The sequence below is a fragment of the Neolamprologus brichardi genome, unplaced genomic scaffold (assembly GCF_056152115.1).
Source record: "Neolamprologus brichardi isolate AB-2024 unplaced genomic scaffold, ASM5615211v1 NODE_ptg000031l+_length_7269946_cov_1, whole genome shotgun sequence".
NCBI classification, from domain to species: Eukaryota; Metazoa; Chordata; class Actinopteri; order Cichliformes; family Cichlidae; genus Neolamprologus; species Neolamprologus brichardi.
The window spans coordinates 4793692-4807500 of record NW_028270136.1 but is presented as its reverse complement, the minus strand read 5'-3'; the positions used below and the strand labels follow the sequence as shown (position 1 = coordinate 4807500).

Below are 13809 nucleotides of genomic sequence, written 5' to 3'. Positions count from 1 at the left end.
CTTTTGTTTTGAGACATTTTTACTCTCAGGTCTCTCAAACAGAACAATCCTGTTGTTTGGATGATTGGTGTGTTTTTGCAGCTCGGGTGTTTCCTTGAGGCTTAAAAGACAGAGCAGCTACAAGTGAAATAAACACAAAAGATTTAAAAAACAATTGGCAAATACTGAAAAAATACTTTTTTAGATTATTTTTTATTTATTATTTTTAGTTTATTTTTAGGGGCTTCTGTTGCACTTCCCCACTGTGCCCCCACCCCACCCCCCACCCCCACCCCCCCACGCTAATGTTGCACCAGTTGAAGATCTGAACAAAAGTTAAGTTTTGTCTCGATTTCTTCATGTTTGTCTTTTTTGTTAAGGCCAAGTGTGTGTGGAAACACCCTCCAGGGGACGAGATTTACAGGAAGGGGAACATCTCTGTCTTTGAGGTGGATGGAAAGAAGAATAAGGTGAGAGAGTCGCAAATACTGACTCTAAACCTGCTCTGCCAAATATTATATCTAAACCTCGTAGCAGGTCGGCAGGCAGTGATGATGGCAGTTACATTTTGATTTAATGTGCTTGAACTTTAGGCTGAATTTGTTAACGAGATCTTAATATTTCAAATCTAAAGGCCGTTACACACCGAGTGCACCGTGAGGGGGAAACCAACAGAATTTAGAATCTGTAACACAGGAAATGTTGTGGTTTTACTGGGAAAAATGTCCTGAAAAGACAGAAACAATGTCTAATGAGTGAATCCTGATGATTCAAAGAAACGGAGATTCTGGGTTCATCCAATGAATCCATCCAAATAATTACCTGCAAAAAAGTGCAGTCGAGGTGAACGGCTGCGATAAGTTTTTTAATGCACCAAACATTTGCACATTTACACATCAGGTGTGACAAAAAGGCCTTAACAAGTATTTCCTCCCTGTGGAGGAAGGCAGGCTGTACTGACTCTTAGTGTATTTGTACCTGATGGGTAACGTGAAGTCACAAAGTCAGCGCAGGATTGTTTGACTGGCTAAAACATCACACGGTTTTGCTGTGCGACTTCTTCACGTTGTGCTTTCTGCAGATTTACTGTCAGAATCTGTGTCTGCTGGCAAAACTCTTCCTGGACCACAAGACTCTGTATTATGACGTGGAACCGTTCCTGTTCTATGTCATGACTGAAGCTGACAACACAGGCTGCCACCTCGTCGGATACTTCTCCAAGGTAACTCTGTGAGAGTATTTTAGCGTTAACAGAATTTTCAGAGAATGACTACAACAAATCACAAATGTCTTTACTAAGAAGTGCGAACTTAAAACAGTGTTTCTGATGAAGTTGCACACAGTTTGTAATGTCAGCTGCTCGGTGATGTTGGGCCAAAGGAATCAGATCAGATGATGTATTTTCATTCTGCTACAGCCTCCATAGTCCTGCTACGAGCTGTGATTCAGCCTGTTACCTTCATGCGTTCATTCTCCTCCCACAGGAGAAAAACTCCTTCCTGAACTACAACGTCTCCTGCATCCTCACCATGCCGCAGTACATGAGGCAGGGTTACGGCAAGATGCTCATAGACTTCAGTGAGTACAAATTTTTCCCTCTTAAATGTAAACGAGCTCACACACCGGCCGGAGATTCTGCACAGCGCTGCACAGTAACAGCAGATGTAGGAGCTCGAGGTCGCTCCAAAGTGTAGCCATCCAAAGCACTGCTCTCTCGCTCTGTCTTGCCAGGTTACCTGTTGTCCAAAGTAGAAGAGAAGGTGGGCTCACCTGAGCGGCCCCTGTCGGACCTGGGACTAATCAGCTACCGAAGTTACTGGAAGGAGGTGCTGCTGCGCTACCTGAACAACTTTCAGGGCAAGGAGATTTCCATCAAAGGTCAGAAAGTTCAAAATGCTGCATGAAGACAAATATCTGACTTCTAATCTGTTTGATTATGGCTGCTGGTCAAAAAGCTTATAAAATACAGTGTAAGACACAAGAAACTGTGTATATGTGTGTATGTGTGTGTATATGTGTGTATATGTGTATCCACGCATTCAAGCGTGGCCACTTTTGTGAATGGGTCAGAGAGCGCTGCAGCCATATCGAGTCAATGTACCAGTGATAAATGAAGACGGGCGCACACGAGGCTTCCCCTGTGGTTTTCTGCCGAGGAAGCGAGGAACGCCCTGCTCCCATGGTGCATCGCGTTTGTTTGTGCCGCTCGTTTCTGCTTCTGTGATTAAAAACAAACAGTGCAGCCACACACTCACATCTTCGTAAGGCATTAAGGCACAGCAGGGCTTTAAGTGACACCGGCCTCAAACACACGACACACTCATTTTCCTTGTTTTCATGTTGTCGTCCAGCTCACATGCTGCTTGTGTTTCCTTCTTTATAGAACATTTGGAGGATTTTGGTTAGTCACACCTCAGTTTACTAGCTTACACTTGTATTGTTTCATGGTGCTTATGCATCCTTTGCACTATAACAGCACTATAATCATCACGTTATTCTAAAGTTTTAAATAATTTCACTTCAATATCCAATATTGTGTTTCGTTGTCACCGCTCTGCTGTAACAGGCTGGTGGGCTTTTATATTCACAGACACCCGAGTTTGTGAATGCAGTAACTCAAGACCTCATCCTCAAGGTCAGGGGTCAGAGGTCAAGTTTTTATGAAAATGTTGTCAATGCAAAAAGTTGAGAAGGACGTCACGTAGGATCTTGAAAATGCTACCACAGGTGTTTGTAATTGGAGGTTGGAGGCACTGACACGGCAGTATGTTATAGGAGTTACTTTATAAGTGACGACTTCACTGCGAGCGTCCTTCTGTTTGACACGCGGAATAAAGACGACTGTGACTAAACAGTGAATCAGTGATAACACGCTGTTCCTTCACTCCTGAGCGTCTTTTGTCCTCTTTTATTTGTACTTTTTCTTTTGAACTCAGAATGTCTTCTTGTTATTTTGAATCTAAATGTTTCCAGCTCACACAGATGACAGTGACTCTCCTCAGTCACCCCACTCTGCTGCTCTGTGTGTCCCTGTGCCACAGACAGTAAAGTTACACCTGAGCTTTCTGTAGACTTGAAGGGAATATTTTAATGACAAAAACTTTTAAATATGAATTTTTTAAAGATGTTTTTTATGGGTGTAATGAATGCAGGGAAATTATTTGAAAGCTGCTGAGGATTCATCCTTCTAAGTTTCCTCTCACTTTTATGTTCACAGAGATCAGCCAGGAAACTGCAGTGAACCCGGTGGATATAGTCAGCACGCTGCAGTCCCTCCAGATGCTTAAATATTGGAAGGGGAAGCACCTGGTTTTAAAGAGACAGGTATGAAACAGCCATGCTGTTGTCTCTGTTGAGTAGAGTAGCCACTCTCCCAGTCAGCAGCTGGTTGTTGTTTATGATTCTAATAACCAGGGTTCCTTTGCGGGTTGTTTTCTTCTTCCTTTAAAGGACCTTATTGATGACTGGAAGGCCAAGGAGACCAAACGTGGTAACAGCAAGACCATTGACCCCACAGCCTTAAAATGGACCCCACCCAAAGGGACGTAGAGGAGCTACTAATACACACACTCCAAAAACACACAGTCACGCACAGATCCTCCTCTGTACACGGGCATGCTCACAGACGCTGAGTCTAAACCCTCTCTCTCTATTGTACGAAACGCTTTCAGCAGCTACAGCGCAGTCACAGACACGGACAGTTGCTACTCTGGGTTCAAGTAACCACAACATTAGTCCACAGGTAGGATTCCTGTTAAAAGAATTGTTTGGACATTTCCCTAAAATTTGAATTAGAAAAATAAGGAAAATCCATATGAGTCTGGGAATGACTTCTCACACACTTAACTGTGTGTTAGTAAAAACCCTGAGTTGCCAGGTGTTTAATAGCAAGCGATCAGGAACGACGTCCTTCTGAAAGGAAAGCTACATAAATAAAATATGTAAAGGAAGAGGGCTCATGAAAAGCAAGAGCGGGAAAACTACATTTAGATGTATCTCGAGCAATAAGCAGAGAAAGATTACAGAACAGGTCCTAACATACAACATCCAATACAGTACTTAACACATTTATAAAAAGGAAATATAAATTTGCTTTATTTGTGGCGGGATGCTGACAAATTAAATAATTAATTAATAATTAATGATTCAAATCTTGTTTTATTACTCTTTTGATAGGGGTAGACATTTTTATGACAAAGCAACACCAGGGTTGTCGCTGTCTTTTCATTTTTTGCGAATTACATGCTCTATGCTAAAGCTAGCAACAACAGCTGCTTAAAGTTAGCTGGTTTGTTTGGGCCAAAAGTGGGCATTTAAAAAATAATATGGTGAAAAATAGGAATGATATTCAGTCACTATTTTAAATATTTATTTCCCTGTTCAGGATGTAGAACGACCGTTATCTCATGGCAGCCAAAATAGCTACACTCCCCTGTATAGCATTTTATAAGCTAGCAAAAACCACTACTAAAGTTAGCTGGTTAAGACTTTCCTGAAAATGGGCATTTTGGGAAAAATGGCAAAAATAATACAGATATTCAATAAAACTGATGAATATTTCTTGACTAAACAGTATTTTATAAGCTAACTAGCTAGCTATAAACTATTAATGTTGAGTTTAGCTAATTAGCTTTTGATTAGCTTTTGCTATAAATTCTTTTTTAAAAGTGGGGGATAACATGAGAATGTTACAATATTGAATGTTGGATTGTTCTGATGAAATGGGCTTTGAGTTTTATGTGATTCTTTAACATTTTCACAAATGCAGTTACACAATAGAACAGACAGGTTTTATTATACACCGACCACAGCCACTATTCATCTTTAGCTTCTTTTGACGTGTGTATACGTAGCATAGCCGCTGATAGCTTCTTGACCTCATTTGTTGTCTGCAAAGTGAAGGTAATCGTGCATCGTTAGCGCACCTTCTCCCAGACACTTAATTAGCACGGCGCACCAGGCCCGCTTGCTAATCCAATCAGCTGCATGTGGTATCAAATCTGCAGTGCATTTCAGTCTGTCATTGAGACAAAATGCAGGTCGGCAACACTTTGACTCATGTAAATGTGTTTTTGCAGACCAGCTGGTTGTGATTAAACAGGACCATGTCTGGGCTTGCGTGTAATACTGCCATCCACATGATTAAATGGAGAGTTTTCAAACAAACTGGAGAAGAAATAAGGTTGATCATTCCTCTGGGACGAGAGATGAAATCTAAAGAACAAAAATGTCCAAAAGTATCAAACCACAGTGAACAAACAACACTATGTAAATTAGTGTTCACATATTTGACACATACACAGGTGGAAAGTAGTGAAAAGTGATTTGATCTAACTTAACTTAATGCATTTTATCAACTAGATGTATTGAAAAGCTAATATGGTTTTAGGTCAGGTGTTTTACCTTATGGCCTTGTGGCTGTTTGAACCCAGAGCCGATCAGTAACAGAGCCTCACATTGTGTCCAGCATTTAACCCCGTCTCATCCATCTCTTGGTTAGCAAAAAGCTATAGCTGCCACTGGGCCACGTTTGTACCGTCACCAAGGAGGAACCCACCCACGATGTGTGTTTATGTGTGTTTTCCGTTTGTTTTTGTAACTCATGTTTTAAGACTTTTCTCTCAGTTGTGTCTGCAGTTTCATTTTTTATCCGTTTATAGAGTTTGGGAGCTCCTGTGTGCTTTGTTTGGTTTTGTTAAAAGTTCTCAATGATTTTCATACTTTTTCTACCTCTGAGGTTTTACCACTGTATAAAAAGCTAAAATGGCGCATTAAGCTTCTGTTTTTGTTTTGTTTGGGGTTTTTTGTTGTTGTTTTTTAGTTTTCGTGTGTGTGTTAACGTGAAAATAATGTAGATGTGACTGCCCAGCAAGCGTTTTGGGGGTTTTTATAGATTTTTTTTTAAAAATAGCCTATTTATATTCTTAAAAAAACCACATTAACTACATAGAGCGTAAACAAGCGTAGAGGAATCTCTCCTTTCTAGGGAACTGATTTCCTTGTGAATCAAATATTTAAAAAAATTAAATTGTACGTGCTTTTGAATGTGTCTACGAGCTCCTGGGAAGTACAGGAAGAACAATCCAGAGCATTTTCCCCACCAACAAAGGCGATGAGTCATTTACATTTCAGAGATTTATTCCATGTTATGAAAAGTGACGTGATTGAATCAAAACATGTCACTGTGCACATTGTCACTACTTATCACCACCATAGTCGATGCTGTGAGCTGTTAGAAGAGGGCAGCCTTGTTGTGTAAGCTCAATAAGCATGGTTGGCAGCACTTTAAATTTTTTTAATTTGTTCTTTAAGATTGATTAAAATATTATTTTAATTCTATTGACAATCTCTACATTTATTGATCTGGATCAACATGTTGAAGAATTTTAATCAGCATTTAATGTTTGGGTAAAGCTGGCTGTTGTTATCAAATATGGATCTGTGAACATTGATCTGTGATATCTCTCTCGCGTCTGTTCGGTAAATATGAAGCTGCAGGCGGTTCGCTTATCTTAGACTGGAGACTGGGATGTAGCCATTCTGGCTCGAGCAAATAACCGACTTTAAAACAAGAAATTCACTTTTTGTTCAGACTAAACATCTGCTTGGTCCAACAGAGGATTCACATACACCCTAACAATCCTCAGGTTATGTAGCTGAAGGAAATACATATTTAAACTGAGCGACTGGCAGCACTAAAAGCGAAACAAGCTAGTAGTTGTAAAAATACTAGCTTGTAGTTTTTGTTTGTTTTTACCAAACAGACACGGGGTGGTTTCAATCGGTCTAACACTTGGTAAGAATCAGAAACATTGTGCATAAGTTTAGACGGCAGTTGGCTGTGAAATTAGAGGTGTGTTGCCAACAATGTCACATTGAATCAACCATTATCTTTTTTATTTTTATATTTTTTTCTGTAGCTTTTGTGTCACGTTTGAGCCGTTTTCTTTTCCCGACTTAAAGTTACATTTCCTCTTGTGTTGAAACAACTGTTGCCTTTAAACGTCATTAGTTTTAAAAAATCAGTCTTTTTGTCTTGTAGTATACGTGTATACTGATCATTTCTGTGTACGGGTTATCTGCATTTTACATATTAATACATATTTCTGTTATCCGGTGGTTAAATGCACTGTCGTTATTGGGTCGTACGTCACAGCACAGGGCAACAGTGCTAACAGACACTCCATTTATCCTTTTAGCATGAGCTCTCAATAAATCACTCACAAATGTGCTGCTGCCTGAATTTACTTGTTGGTAGGTTGTTGTTGTTGTTTTTAACTCATGTGCATTAACAGCAAAGTGCGCTTACTTACCATTTTCTCTTTTTTTTGCCTTCAAATGAATTTCCAATGAATAAAACGCATCCTCAAACACTCCTGGCTACAATGTTCCCTACATGATTGGGATACTTGTGCTCTCGAGCTCTTTTTTGGCTGAGATGACTGGTAAGCAAAGGCTTTGGTTTCAGAGAAAATATTATAGAGGATGGAGTCTTGCAAGAAGAAATCCCATCATAGAGGGTGTACTGTTTTCCTTCTTCCCTGAGCAGGAAATGGACCTAATTATAATGCTGAAAACAGCCCATTAAAACTGTAGATAACTGGAGTGTTTTGAAAAAAATCAAATTGACCCGTGTGTGTAGTGCCCTTGTTTTCAAGAAACCTGTCATGACGTTGTTGTGCTTGTGTCTATTTTCCAATCACCTCTTCCTTCCTCCCCCTGGTGCCAATGGCAGCTATAGATGGACAGTTTTAGAGCATTTTGCTGGTCACTAACACCCATATGCTACCACGACCACCTGGAGAAACAAAGACGCATTCCTTTGCCTTTCATAGGTCACCAGAAAGCTGTTGTTGTAGTGCTACCTATTTAAACTACTCACACAAAGAAGTGACACAAAAGTAGCGTGACATTGCTGTGTAGCTCAGTTGTGCTTTTGTACCTGCTTCTCCTCTTCGCCTTCCTCTTCAATAAAGACAAATGGTCAAACTGAGATTTCGCCTCATGTGTCGACTGTGTCCCCGAACAGCCTCCTTAAAGGTTTAAGGATTGTTTTGGTCAGTTTGCTAATAAGGAACTTATAGACAAAAGAATATTTCTGTGTGTCTGCCTGTTTAAATAACTAAATATGCAATGCCACTGATAGCTTAAAGGGCATTTCAGCAACAGCAAGTCTCTACTGTATGTCTAATCTGACTAAATAAATCCTGCAGTACTGCGGTCGTGTCGGCTTTGAAGAAGATGATCGAGTTTTATCCATGCTGGAGAAATCAAGATATCCCATGTCCACAAGAAAAAATAACAAAACTGCACAAAATACAATTAATTAAAAAAGAAAATTGCAAAAATCCTTCAAACATCAGATCATAAAACTTAAAGAGCTACAGGGAGAACCTGTGGTTTGAGTTTGAATAGTGCTGCTGAAACCAGTTTCATTGGAGAGCATCTGAAATTAAAATGTCAATATATTGTTAATTGTTGTTACACTTAAATGAGAGATGTGTGGTTTGGAGGCTTCACAAATGAAAACCACACGAGGGCTGTTAATGGTTTAAGGGAATCCATCCAACCTTTTCCTTCAGAGATCAAAGAAGCATGATGACATACGGGGTTTAAGTGATGGAGAGTTGTTTGGGCAGCGTGAACGTACTGGATCTGTTCATAGGCCAGGACAGTTATGGAGACTGACTGCACAATAATATTACAGCTGCAAAATGAAAGACAACATTTCTGCAGCCTGCGGTGCAGCGTTTGAGCCTCATGTTGAACATGAATCTTAAATCTTAAAAAATATATCTATAAGATCCATTTATTTTATTTGCACAGGATGTAAAGGTTTTCAAAAAGATTATTAATATTGTCCTTTCTGCATTTATGCTGATTTTGAGCTGCCAAAGAGACGTTGAGGAGATTAAGATAAATCAGGCCTGCAGGCATCTTTCTAGCTTATATTATTGTATCATCAGTTAAAAAGAAGGTTGGACATAAAATGTTGGTTTGGAATAACAATGTCATTATTATTAGATTAAATAAATAACACTGGATCAAGAACAGATGTCTGCGGTGCCTCAAAATGTTTAACGAGCAGAACTGACTAAGAGTTGTAACACTTGCTAATTCCACACATGAGGGAGATGATAGGAGACCTTTGACCTTTGATCGGCTCTTTTTCCTGCTCACGCTTTCATGTTAGTTAGATGTAACATGTGTTTTATTAATTGTAACATCTTTACAGAGGGCCGATGCAGGGAAAGAATGTGCCTGTCAGTGTTTTAAATAAAACATCTGTTACCAGATGTTTATTTCGGTTGCAAATTCTAAATATTTATTAATTAATGAATTAATTTACTTATTAGATAAGCAAATGTAGCCTAAAGCAGAGCTGAATATTAGTGTGGTTCCCTGTAAATACATTTAAAAATGCCCTCGTATACTCAGGGTTTCTATTCCACTTTTACTTTAGTGAGTTTAAATAACAATCGGTAATAACAATTAACACCAAACATCTTTTTTGCTTATTTCTAATTATTAAAACATAAATTAAGAATTAGTGGACCTGTGGGGGTCATGAACACGAGAGAGTGATATTCTGCAGGTAATGCATGACAGAGACAGAAAGCACACTGAGCTAATGAAATCATCTTTAATCCATCCGGCACAAACTGAGCGAACCCTTTGAAAAGACGCGAGACTTACATGTGCATTAAGTTTAAATGTGGCGAGATGTCATCAGTTACAACATACAGCAGTGCATCAGAGATCGACGGGAGTGAAGTTAGCAATTTTTAAAAGCATTTATTTCAGTTCATTGTGACAGCTGTTTGTCGGTCAAAGTGCATCGTACTCAGTGTCCCGTTGGTCAACAACGGATGACTGGATAAGACGTTATAACTGAAAGTTTGGTTTATGAGTGATTCTCTTTTCTTTTTTTGTCCTCAGTAAGAGTCAGATTTAAATTCTTCTTCCATGTCTGTGAAACAGAAAGAAAACAGCAAAAACAAATATTAGAATAAACATTTTGATTATAATCAAGCTTGAAAATCACTTTTTTAATGGCAGACTCAAACATGATGACAGAGTCACTTTTCTATCTGAAGAGTTATGCAAAGCAAAGATTATATACAAATAGAAGTGGATGTAGCCGGACACTTACCTCCTAAACTCCTTCTGCCCATGAGTCCAACAAACATCTCTCCTTTATTTCCTGTAAAAACAAAACAACACACAGAGAAAGAGGAACACTAAGATTTTTAGGCTCGCTACCAAAATAAAACAATAAAGAAAAGTTGAACTCTGATCTCTCTTACTCACGTTTCCTGCCCAGTCTCACAGCGTGGGACACACCTGAAACAAGCAAGAGATAAAGACGTCTCAGGTACAGGAAGCAAAAATTATTGTGGAGCACATCATCAACTCCAAACTGCAGCACAATCATGTGCTTGTTTATCTGCTCACCTGAGCTTCTTCCCATCAAACCGTGGAACTGCTGTGCTTTGGAGCGCTTGATGAGATCTGCCAGACGAATGGTTATTCCTCTCTCCACTGGGTAACCCTGCTCACACACACACACACACACACACACACACACACACGCATGTGTAATAAGTTATTGCTGAAATAAATACTCCAGTACTTGCTGTCAGTTGCTAAAAGTTCTGTCCAGGGTTTTAACACTGAGCAGTCAGATTGTGGAAATAAGCAGAAACGGGAGGATTAAGCACAGCATACACTCTTTCTTTGTGTCTCATAAAAGTCTGTTACACAATTCTTCACCAGCATCTGGACTAAAAGTCACCACACTACAGATATACCACACAAACACACAGAAACACTATTTGTAGTCGTGGACACTTCATAACCCTATAAAACTTTTAAGACTTCTAAAATGTTTCCACATCTTAGCTATAAGGATTGTTTTAAAAATTCTCTTATTTGCTTTTAAATCTCTTAATGGCCTGCCCCCCCTCTCGGAGCTACTACAACCATATACACCTGCCCGTTCCCTTAGGTCCGCCAATCAGCAGCTCCTTGAGGTACCGAAAACTAAGTATAAATTTAAAGGTGATCGTGCTTTTGCTGTAGTTGCTCCAAAGTTGTGGAATGATCGACCCTTGCATGTTAGGCCTCTTCTCTTTCTGAGTTTAAAAGTCTTCTTAAAACATATTTATTCGCTGAAGCCTTTGGCACTGATTAGAGGGGTTGACTCAATTTGTTTTAACATGTTTCAATTTATTTTAGTTTTTTAGTTATTAATTTTATCTTATCTCATTTTAATTTTCTTTACTTATGCTATTAGCATGTGCAGCACTTTGTGAACTCTGGTTTTATGTTAAAGTGCTTTATAAATAAATGTGGTATGGTATAAGAATTGCTGTGAACATGGCTTTGAAATGTTTTGCCACAGAGACAGAGACATTAGCTGTTACATATGGTAATAAACACGCCATCTGTGTGCCAGGCTTCATTTTTATGCATCAAATCGCAAATAAACCACCGCAGATTTTCTTATTTCGGAGGCATTCAGCGGATCTGCAGATGTGTCCCAAACAGCCAGATTACAGAACAACAGAACACCGAGGCTCGCCACACCCACGTAGTAGATATAAAGCTCAGCATCACGCGTGGATTTATTTCCAAAAGTCTAAAGTTTGCAGTCAGCACGAACACGTCTCTGCTTGGACGAGTTCTCCTGGCTTTTCAACTATTGCAGCGGTGACGCTCACCCTTACACGTCTGACGTCACCGAACACACTTCACTGTCTGTACTTCAGCTTTTGGCTTAAAGTGAAACGTATGAATAAAGGAAATTAGCGTGTTTACGAGGAGATAGAGCAGGTCAGGGATTAGTCAGGAGGCTGGTAGTTCGATCCCTGGATGCTGCTGCAGTGTGTGTGTGTGTGTGTGTGTGTGTGTGTGTGTGTGTGTGTGTGTGTGTGTGTGTGTGTGTGTGTGTGTGTGTGTGTGTGTGTGTGTGTGAATTGCTCGGTTAGAGTGGAAAAGCGTTATCAAAGAACGAGCCCATTTATCATCTAATCACCAGTGTAGCGGACATGCTCGGGCTGTCATGTTTACATTTCTCTGAGGATTTGTAGCTGCAGGCACATTACACAGAGAACTGTTACCAGAACTATTTTTAATATCGGCTGCTGATGATTTTGGATGATTGGCTCTAACAAATAAAGCGATGATCCTCCAGCCTGTTGGACTTTCGGTCTCTGTCTGTGGTGCTGAAAAGCAAGTTAGTCAAAGAAACTGCAGAAGAAGAGAAAGAGAGAGAAGTTTTGTAATATTTATGCAGCTTAAACAAATTTTAAATTTAGACTTGATTCTGATTATAAAATATCTTTGCTCTGTAATATGGGGATGCAACCCTCAAATCTACGTCTCTCTTCCTCTCCCTTTCTTTCCTTTGAGGGGTGGGGGTGGGGGTTGTACCTGCCAGTCCTCCACCGTCCACGTTTCTCCGTCGTTTTCCTCCCCGGAGAGCGGAGTCCCCAGCGCGCTGCAAACCTGCACCAACACGACCACCAGCATCACTACTACAAACTTCAGCGTCTCCATGGTTACCTAAGGATGCCAAAGTAATAACAACAATAATAAAATATAGAAATAGTCAAGCAGAGTCTCCCTGATTCGGACGCATACAGGAGCCAACAGAGTTCACCCCGTCCACGCGTGGTTATGTTTCTGCACTTTGTGCTCTGGTCTTGAGGAAAGGTCCGTGCTTGCTCTTATAAACGCCCCGTGCTCGCTCCTCCCCACGTCCTCCAGCAGCCTCGTATTAAACCGAACACATCCTGCAGGCCAGATGTTTTCCCACCCCTCCGTCTGACTCATGTTGACTGTGAGTGAACTTCATCTAATCTAAAACCAGCTGACCCAAACTGTGAAGGATGGCTGTGCTGATTTCTTAGCTTTACCCCACACGTTTATGGTAAAATGTGGCAAAGCATGTATGACATGACAAATGGGGCGAGCGTAGGAAAAGACAGGATATGTCTTTATTTTACAGGCTGAGCACAAGACGCCAAACCAAATCACAGCTCCGACTGACACGGTTATATTTGCCTGAACCAGATCATAATCGTGTTTTGTGTCCTCTTTATGCTTCGTGTCGCCTTGTCCCAGTGAGATTTGATTTTCGGGGCTTGATGTATTCACGGTTTGTCTGTGTGACTCTGCGGGTGAGAGCCACAGTATTCTGATGATTTATAATCATGATCAGTGCAGCTTCTGACGAGAATCCATCCTTTGACCTGATCTGTGACAAACACACAATAGTGCATCAGCCCCACACGTGGGTTTGGACCCACCCGCTGGGTCAAATTTAACTGCTTTTGCTCTGAATGTCCTATGAATTCAATTTTCTTTCATTTTCAATACAGGATTCTTCAGCTCACAGAACTCTTTGAAAAAACGTTGTTAACACCAACAAATTTACAATTATTCTGCTATTAGGATCAATCTGTGACTCAGAGTCAACACCTCTATGTGTTTTAACGAGTGGCACAAGTAGCTACACCCAGTGTTGGGGAGTAACGGAATACATGTACCGCCGTTACGTATTTAAAATACAAAATATGAGTAACTGTATTCCGTTACAGTTACCGTTTAAAAAGGTGGTATTTAGAATACAGTTACTTTGTTGAAATAAATGGATTACACGGCGGTACTTCCCTGTTTCATATTGTGGCGGGTCAGGACTGTTTGGGTTTTGTTTGACAGCTACGTTCTGTTGTTCCAGGCGGCAGCGTTACGGTTGCCATGGTTACAGGGTGACGCTCTCTCTGCGTGTTTCCTGGGTGAGAGAGGCCTTTTTGTTGTTGTTGT

The 13809-nt window shown here is 40.3% G+C and overlaps 2 protein-coding genes across 4 annotated transcripts in view; one reads left to right on the top strand and one right to left on the bottom strand.

Annotated features, from left to right (window-relative positions):
- The window catches only part of LOC102789290 (histone acetyltransferase KAT7-like), a 23772-nt gene extending 15800 nt beyond the window's left edge, over nt 1-7972 (top strand). For all 3 annotated transcript variants that reach the window (XM_087837372.1, XM_087837373.1, XM_087837371.1), the window contains exons 10-15: nt 360-449; nt 1061-1201; nt 1464-1557; nt 1711-1857; nt 3197-3303; nt 3430-7972. In XM_087837372.1, the coding sequence (XP_087693498.1) occupies nt 360-449; nt 1061-1201; nt 1464-1557; nt 1711-1857; nt 3197-3303; nt 3430-3528 (678 nt within the window). In that variant the 3' untranslated portion in view covers nt 3529-7972. The remainder of the gene's footprint in view (nt 1-359; nt 450-1060; nt 1202-1463; nt 1558-1710; nt 1858-3196; nt 3304-3429) is intronic.
- A 1688-nt stretch (nt 7973-9660) lies between these two features.
- On the bottom strand, nt 9661-12646 carry tac4 (tachykinin precursor 4). Its single transcript, XM_087837334.1, has 5 exons — nt 12415-12646; nt 10435-10531; nt 10291-10323; nt 10133-10183; nt 9661-9949 (listed from the first exon to the last, which is right to left on the bottom strand). The coding sequence occupies exons 1-5, from the start codon at nt 12538-12540 to the stop codon at nt 9915-9917; spliced, it is 342 nt and encodes a 113-aa protein (XP_087693460.1). The 5' UTR covers nt 12541-12646; the 3' UTR covers nt 9661-9914.
- Nucleotides 12647-13809: the final 1163 nt, after the last annotated feature.

What these genes read in the sequence shown, in the direction of transcription:
- tac4 (XM_087837334.1), bottom strand. Translation starts at nt 12,540, where the DNA reads ATGGAGACGCTGAAGTTTGTAGTAGTGATGCTGGTGGTCGTGTTGGTG. An exon ending in GGACGGTGGAGGACTGGCAG is followed by an intron (nt 10,532 to 12,414) that starts GTACAACCCCCA and finishes GTGTGTGAGCAG; the next exon opens with GGTTACCCAGTGGAGAGAGG. An exon ending in TTTGATGGGAAGAAGCTCAG is followed by an intron (nt 10,324 to 10,434) that starts GTGAGCAGATAA and finishes TGCTTGTTTCAG; the next exon opens with GTGTGTCCCACGCTGTGAGA.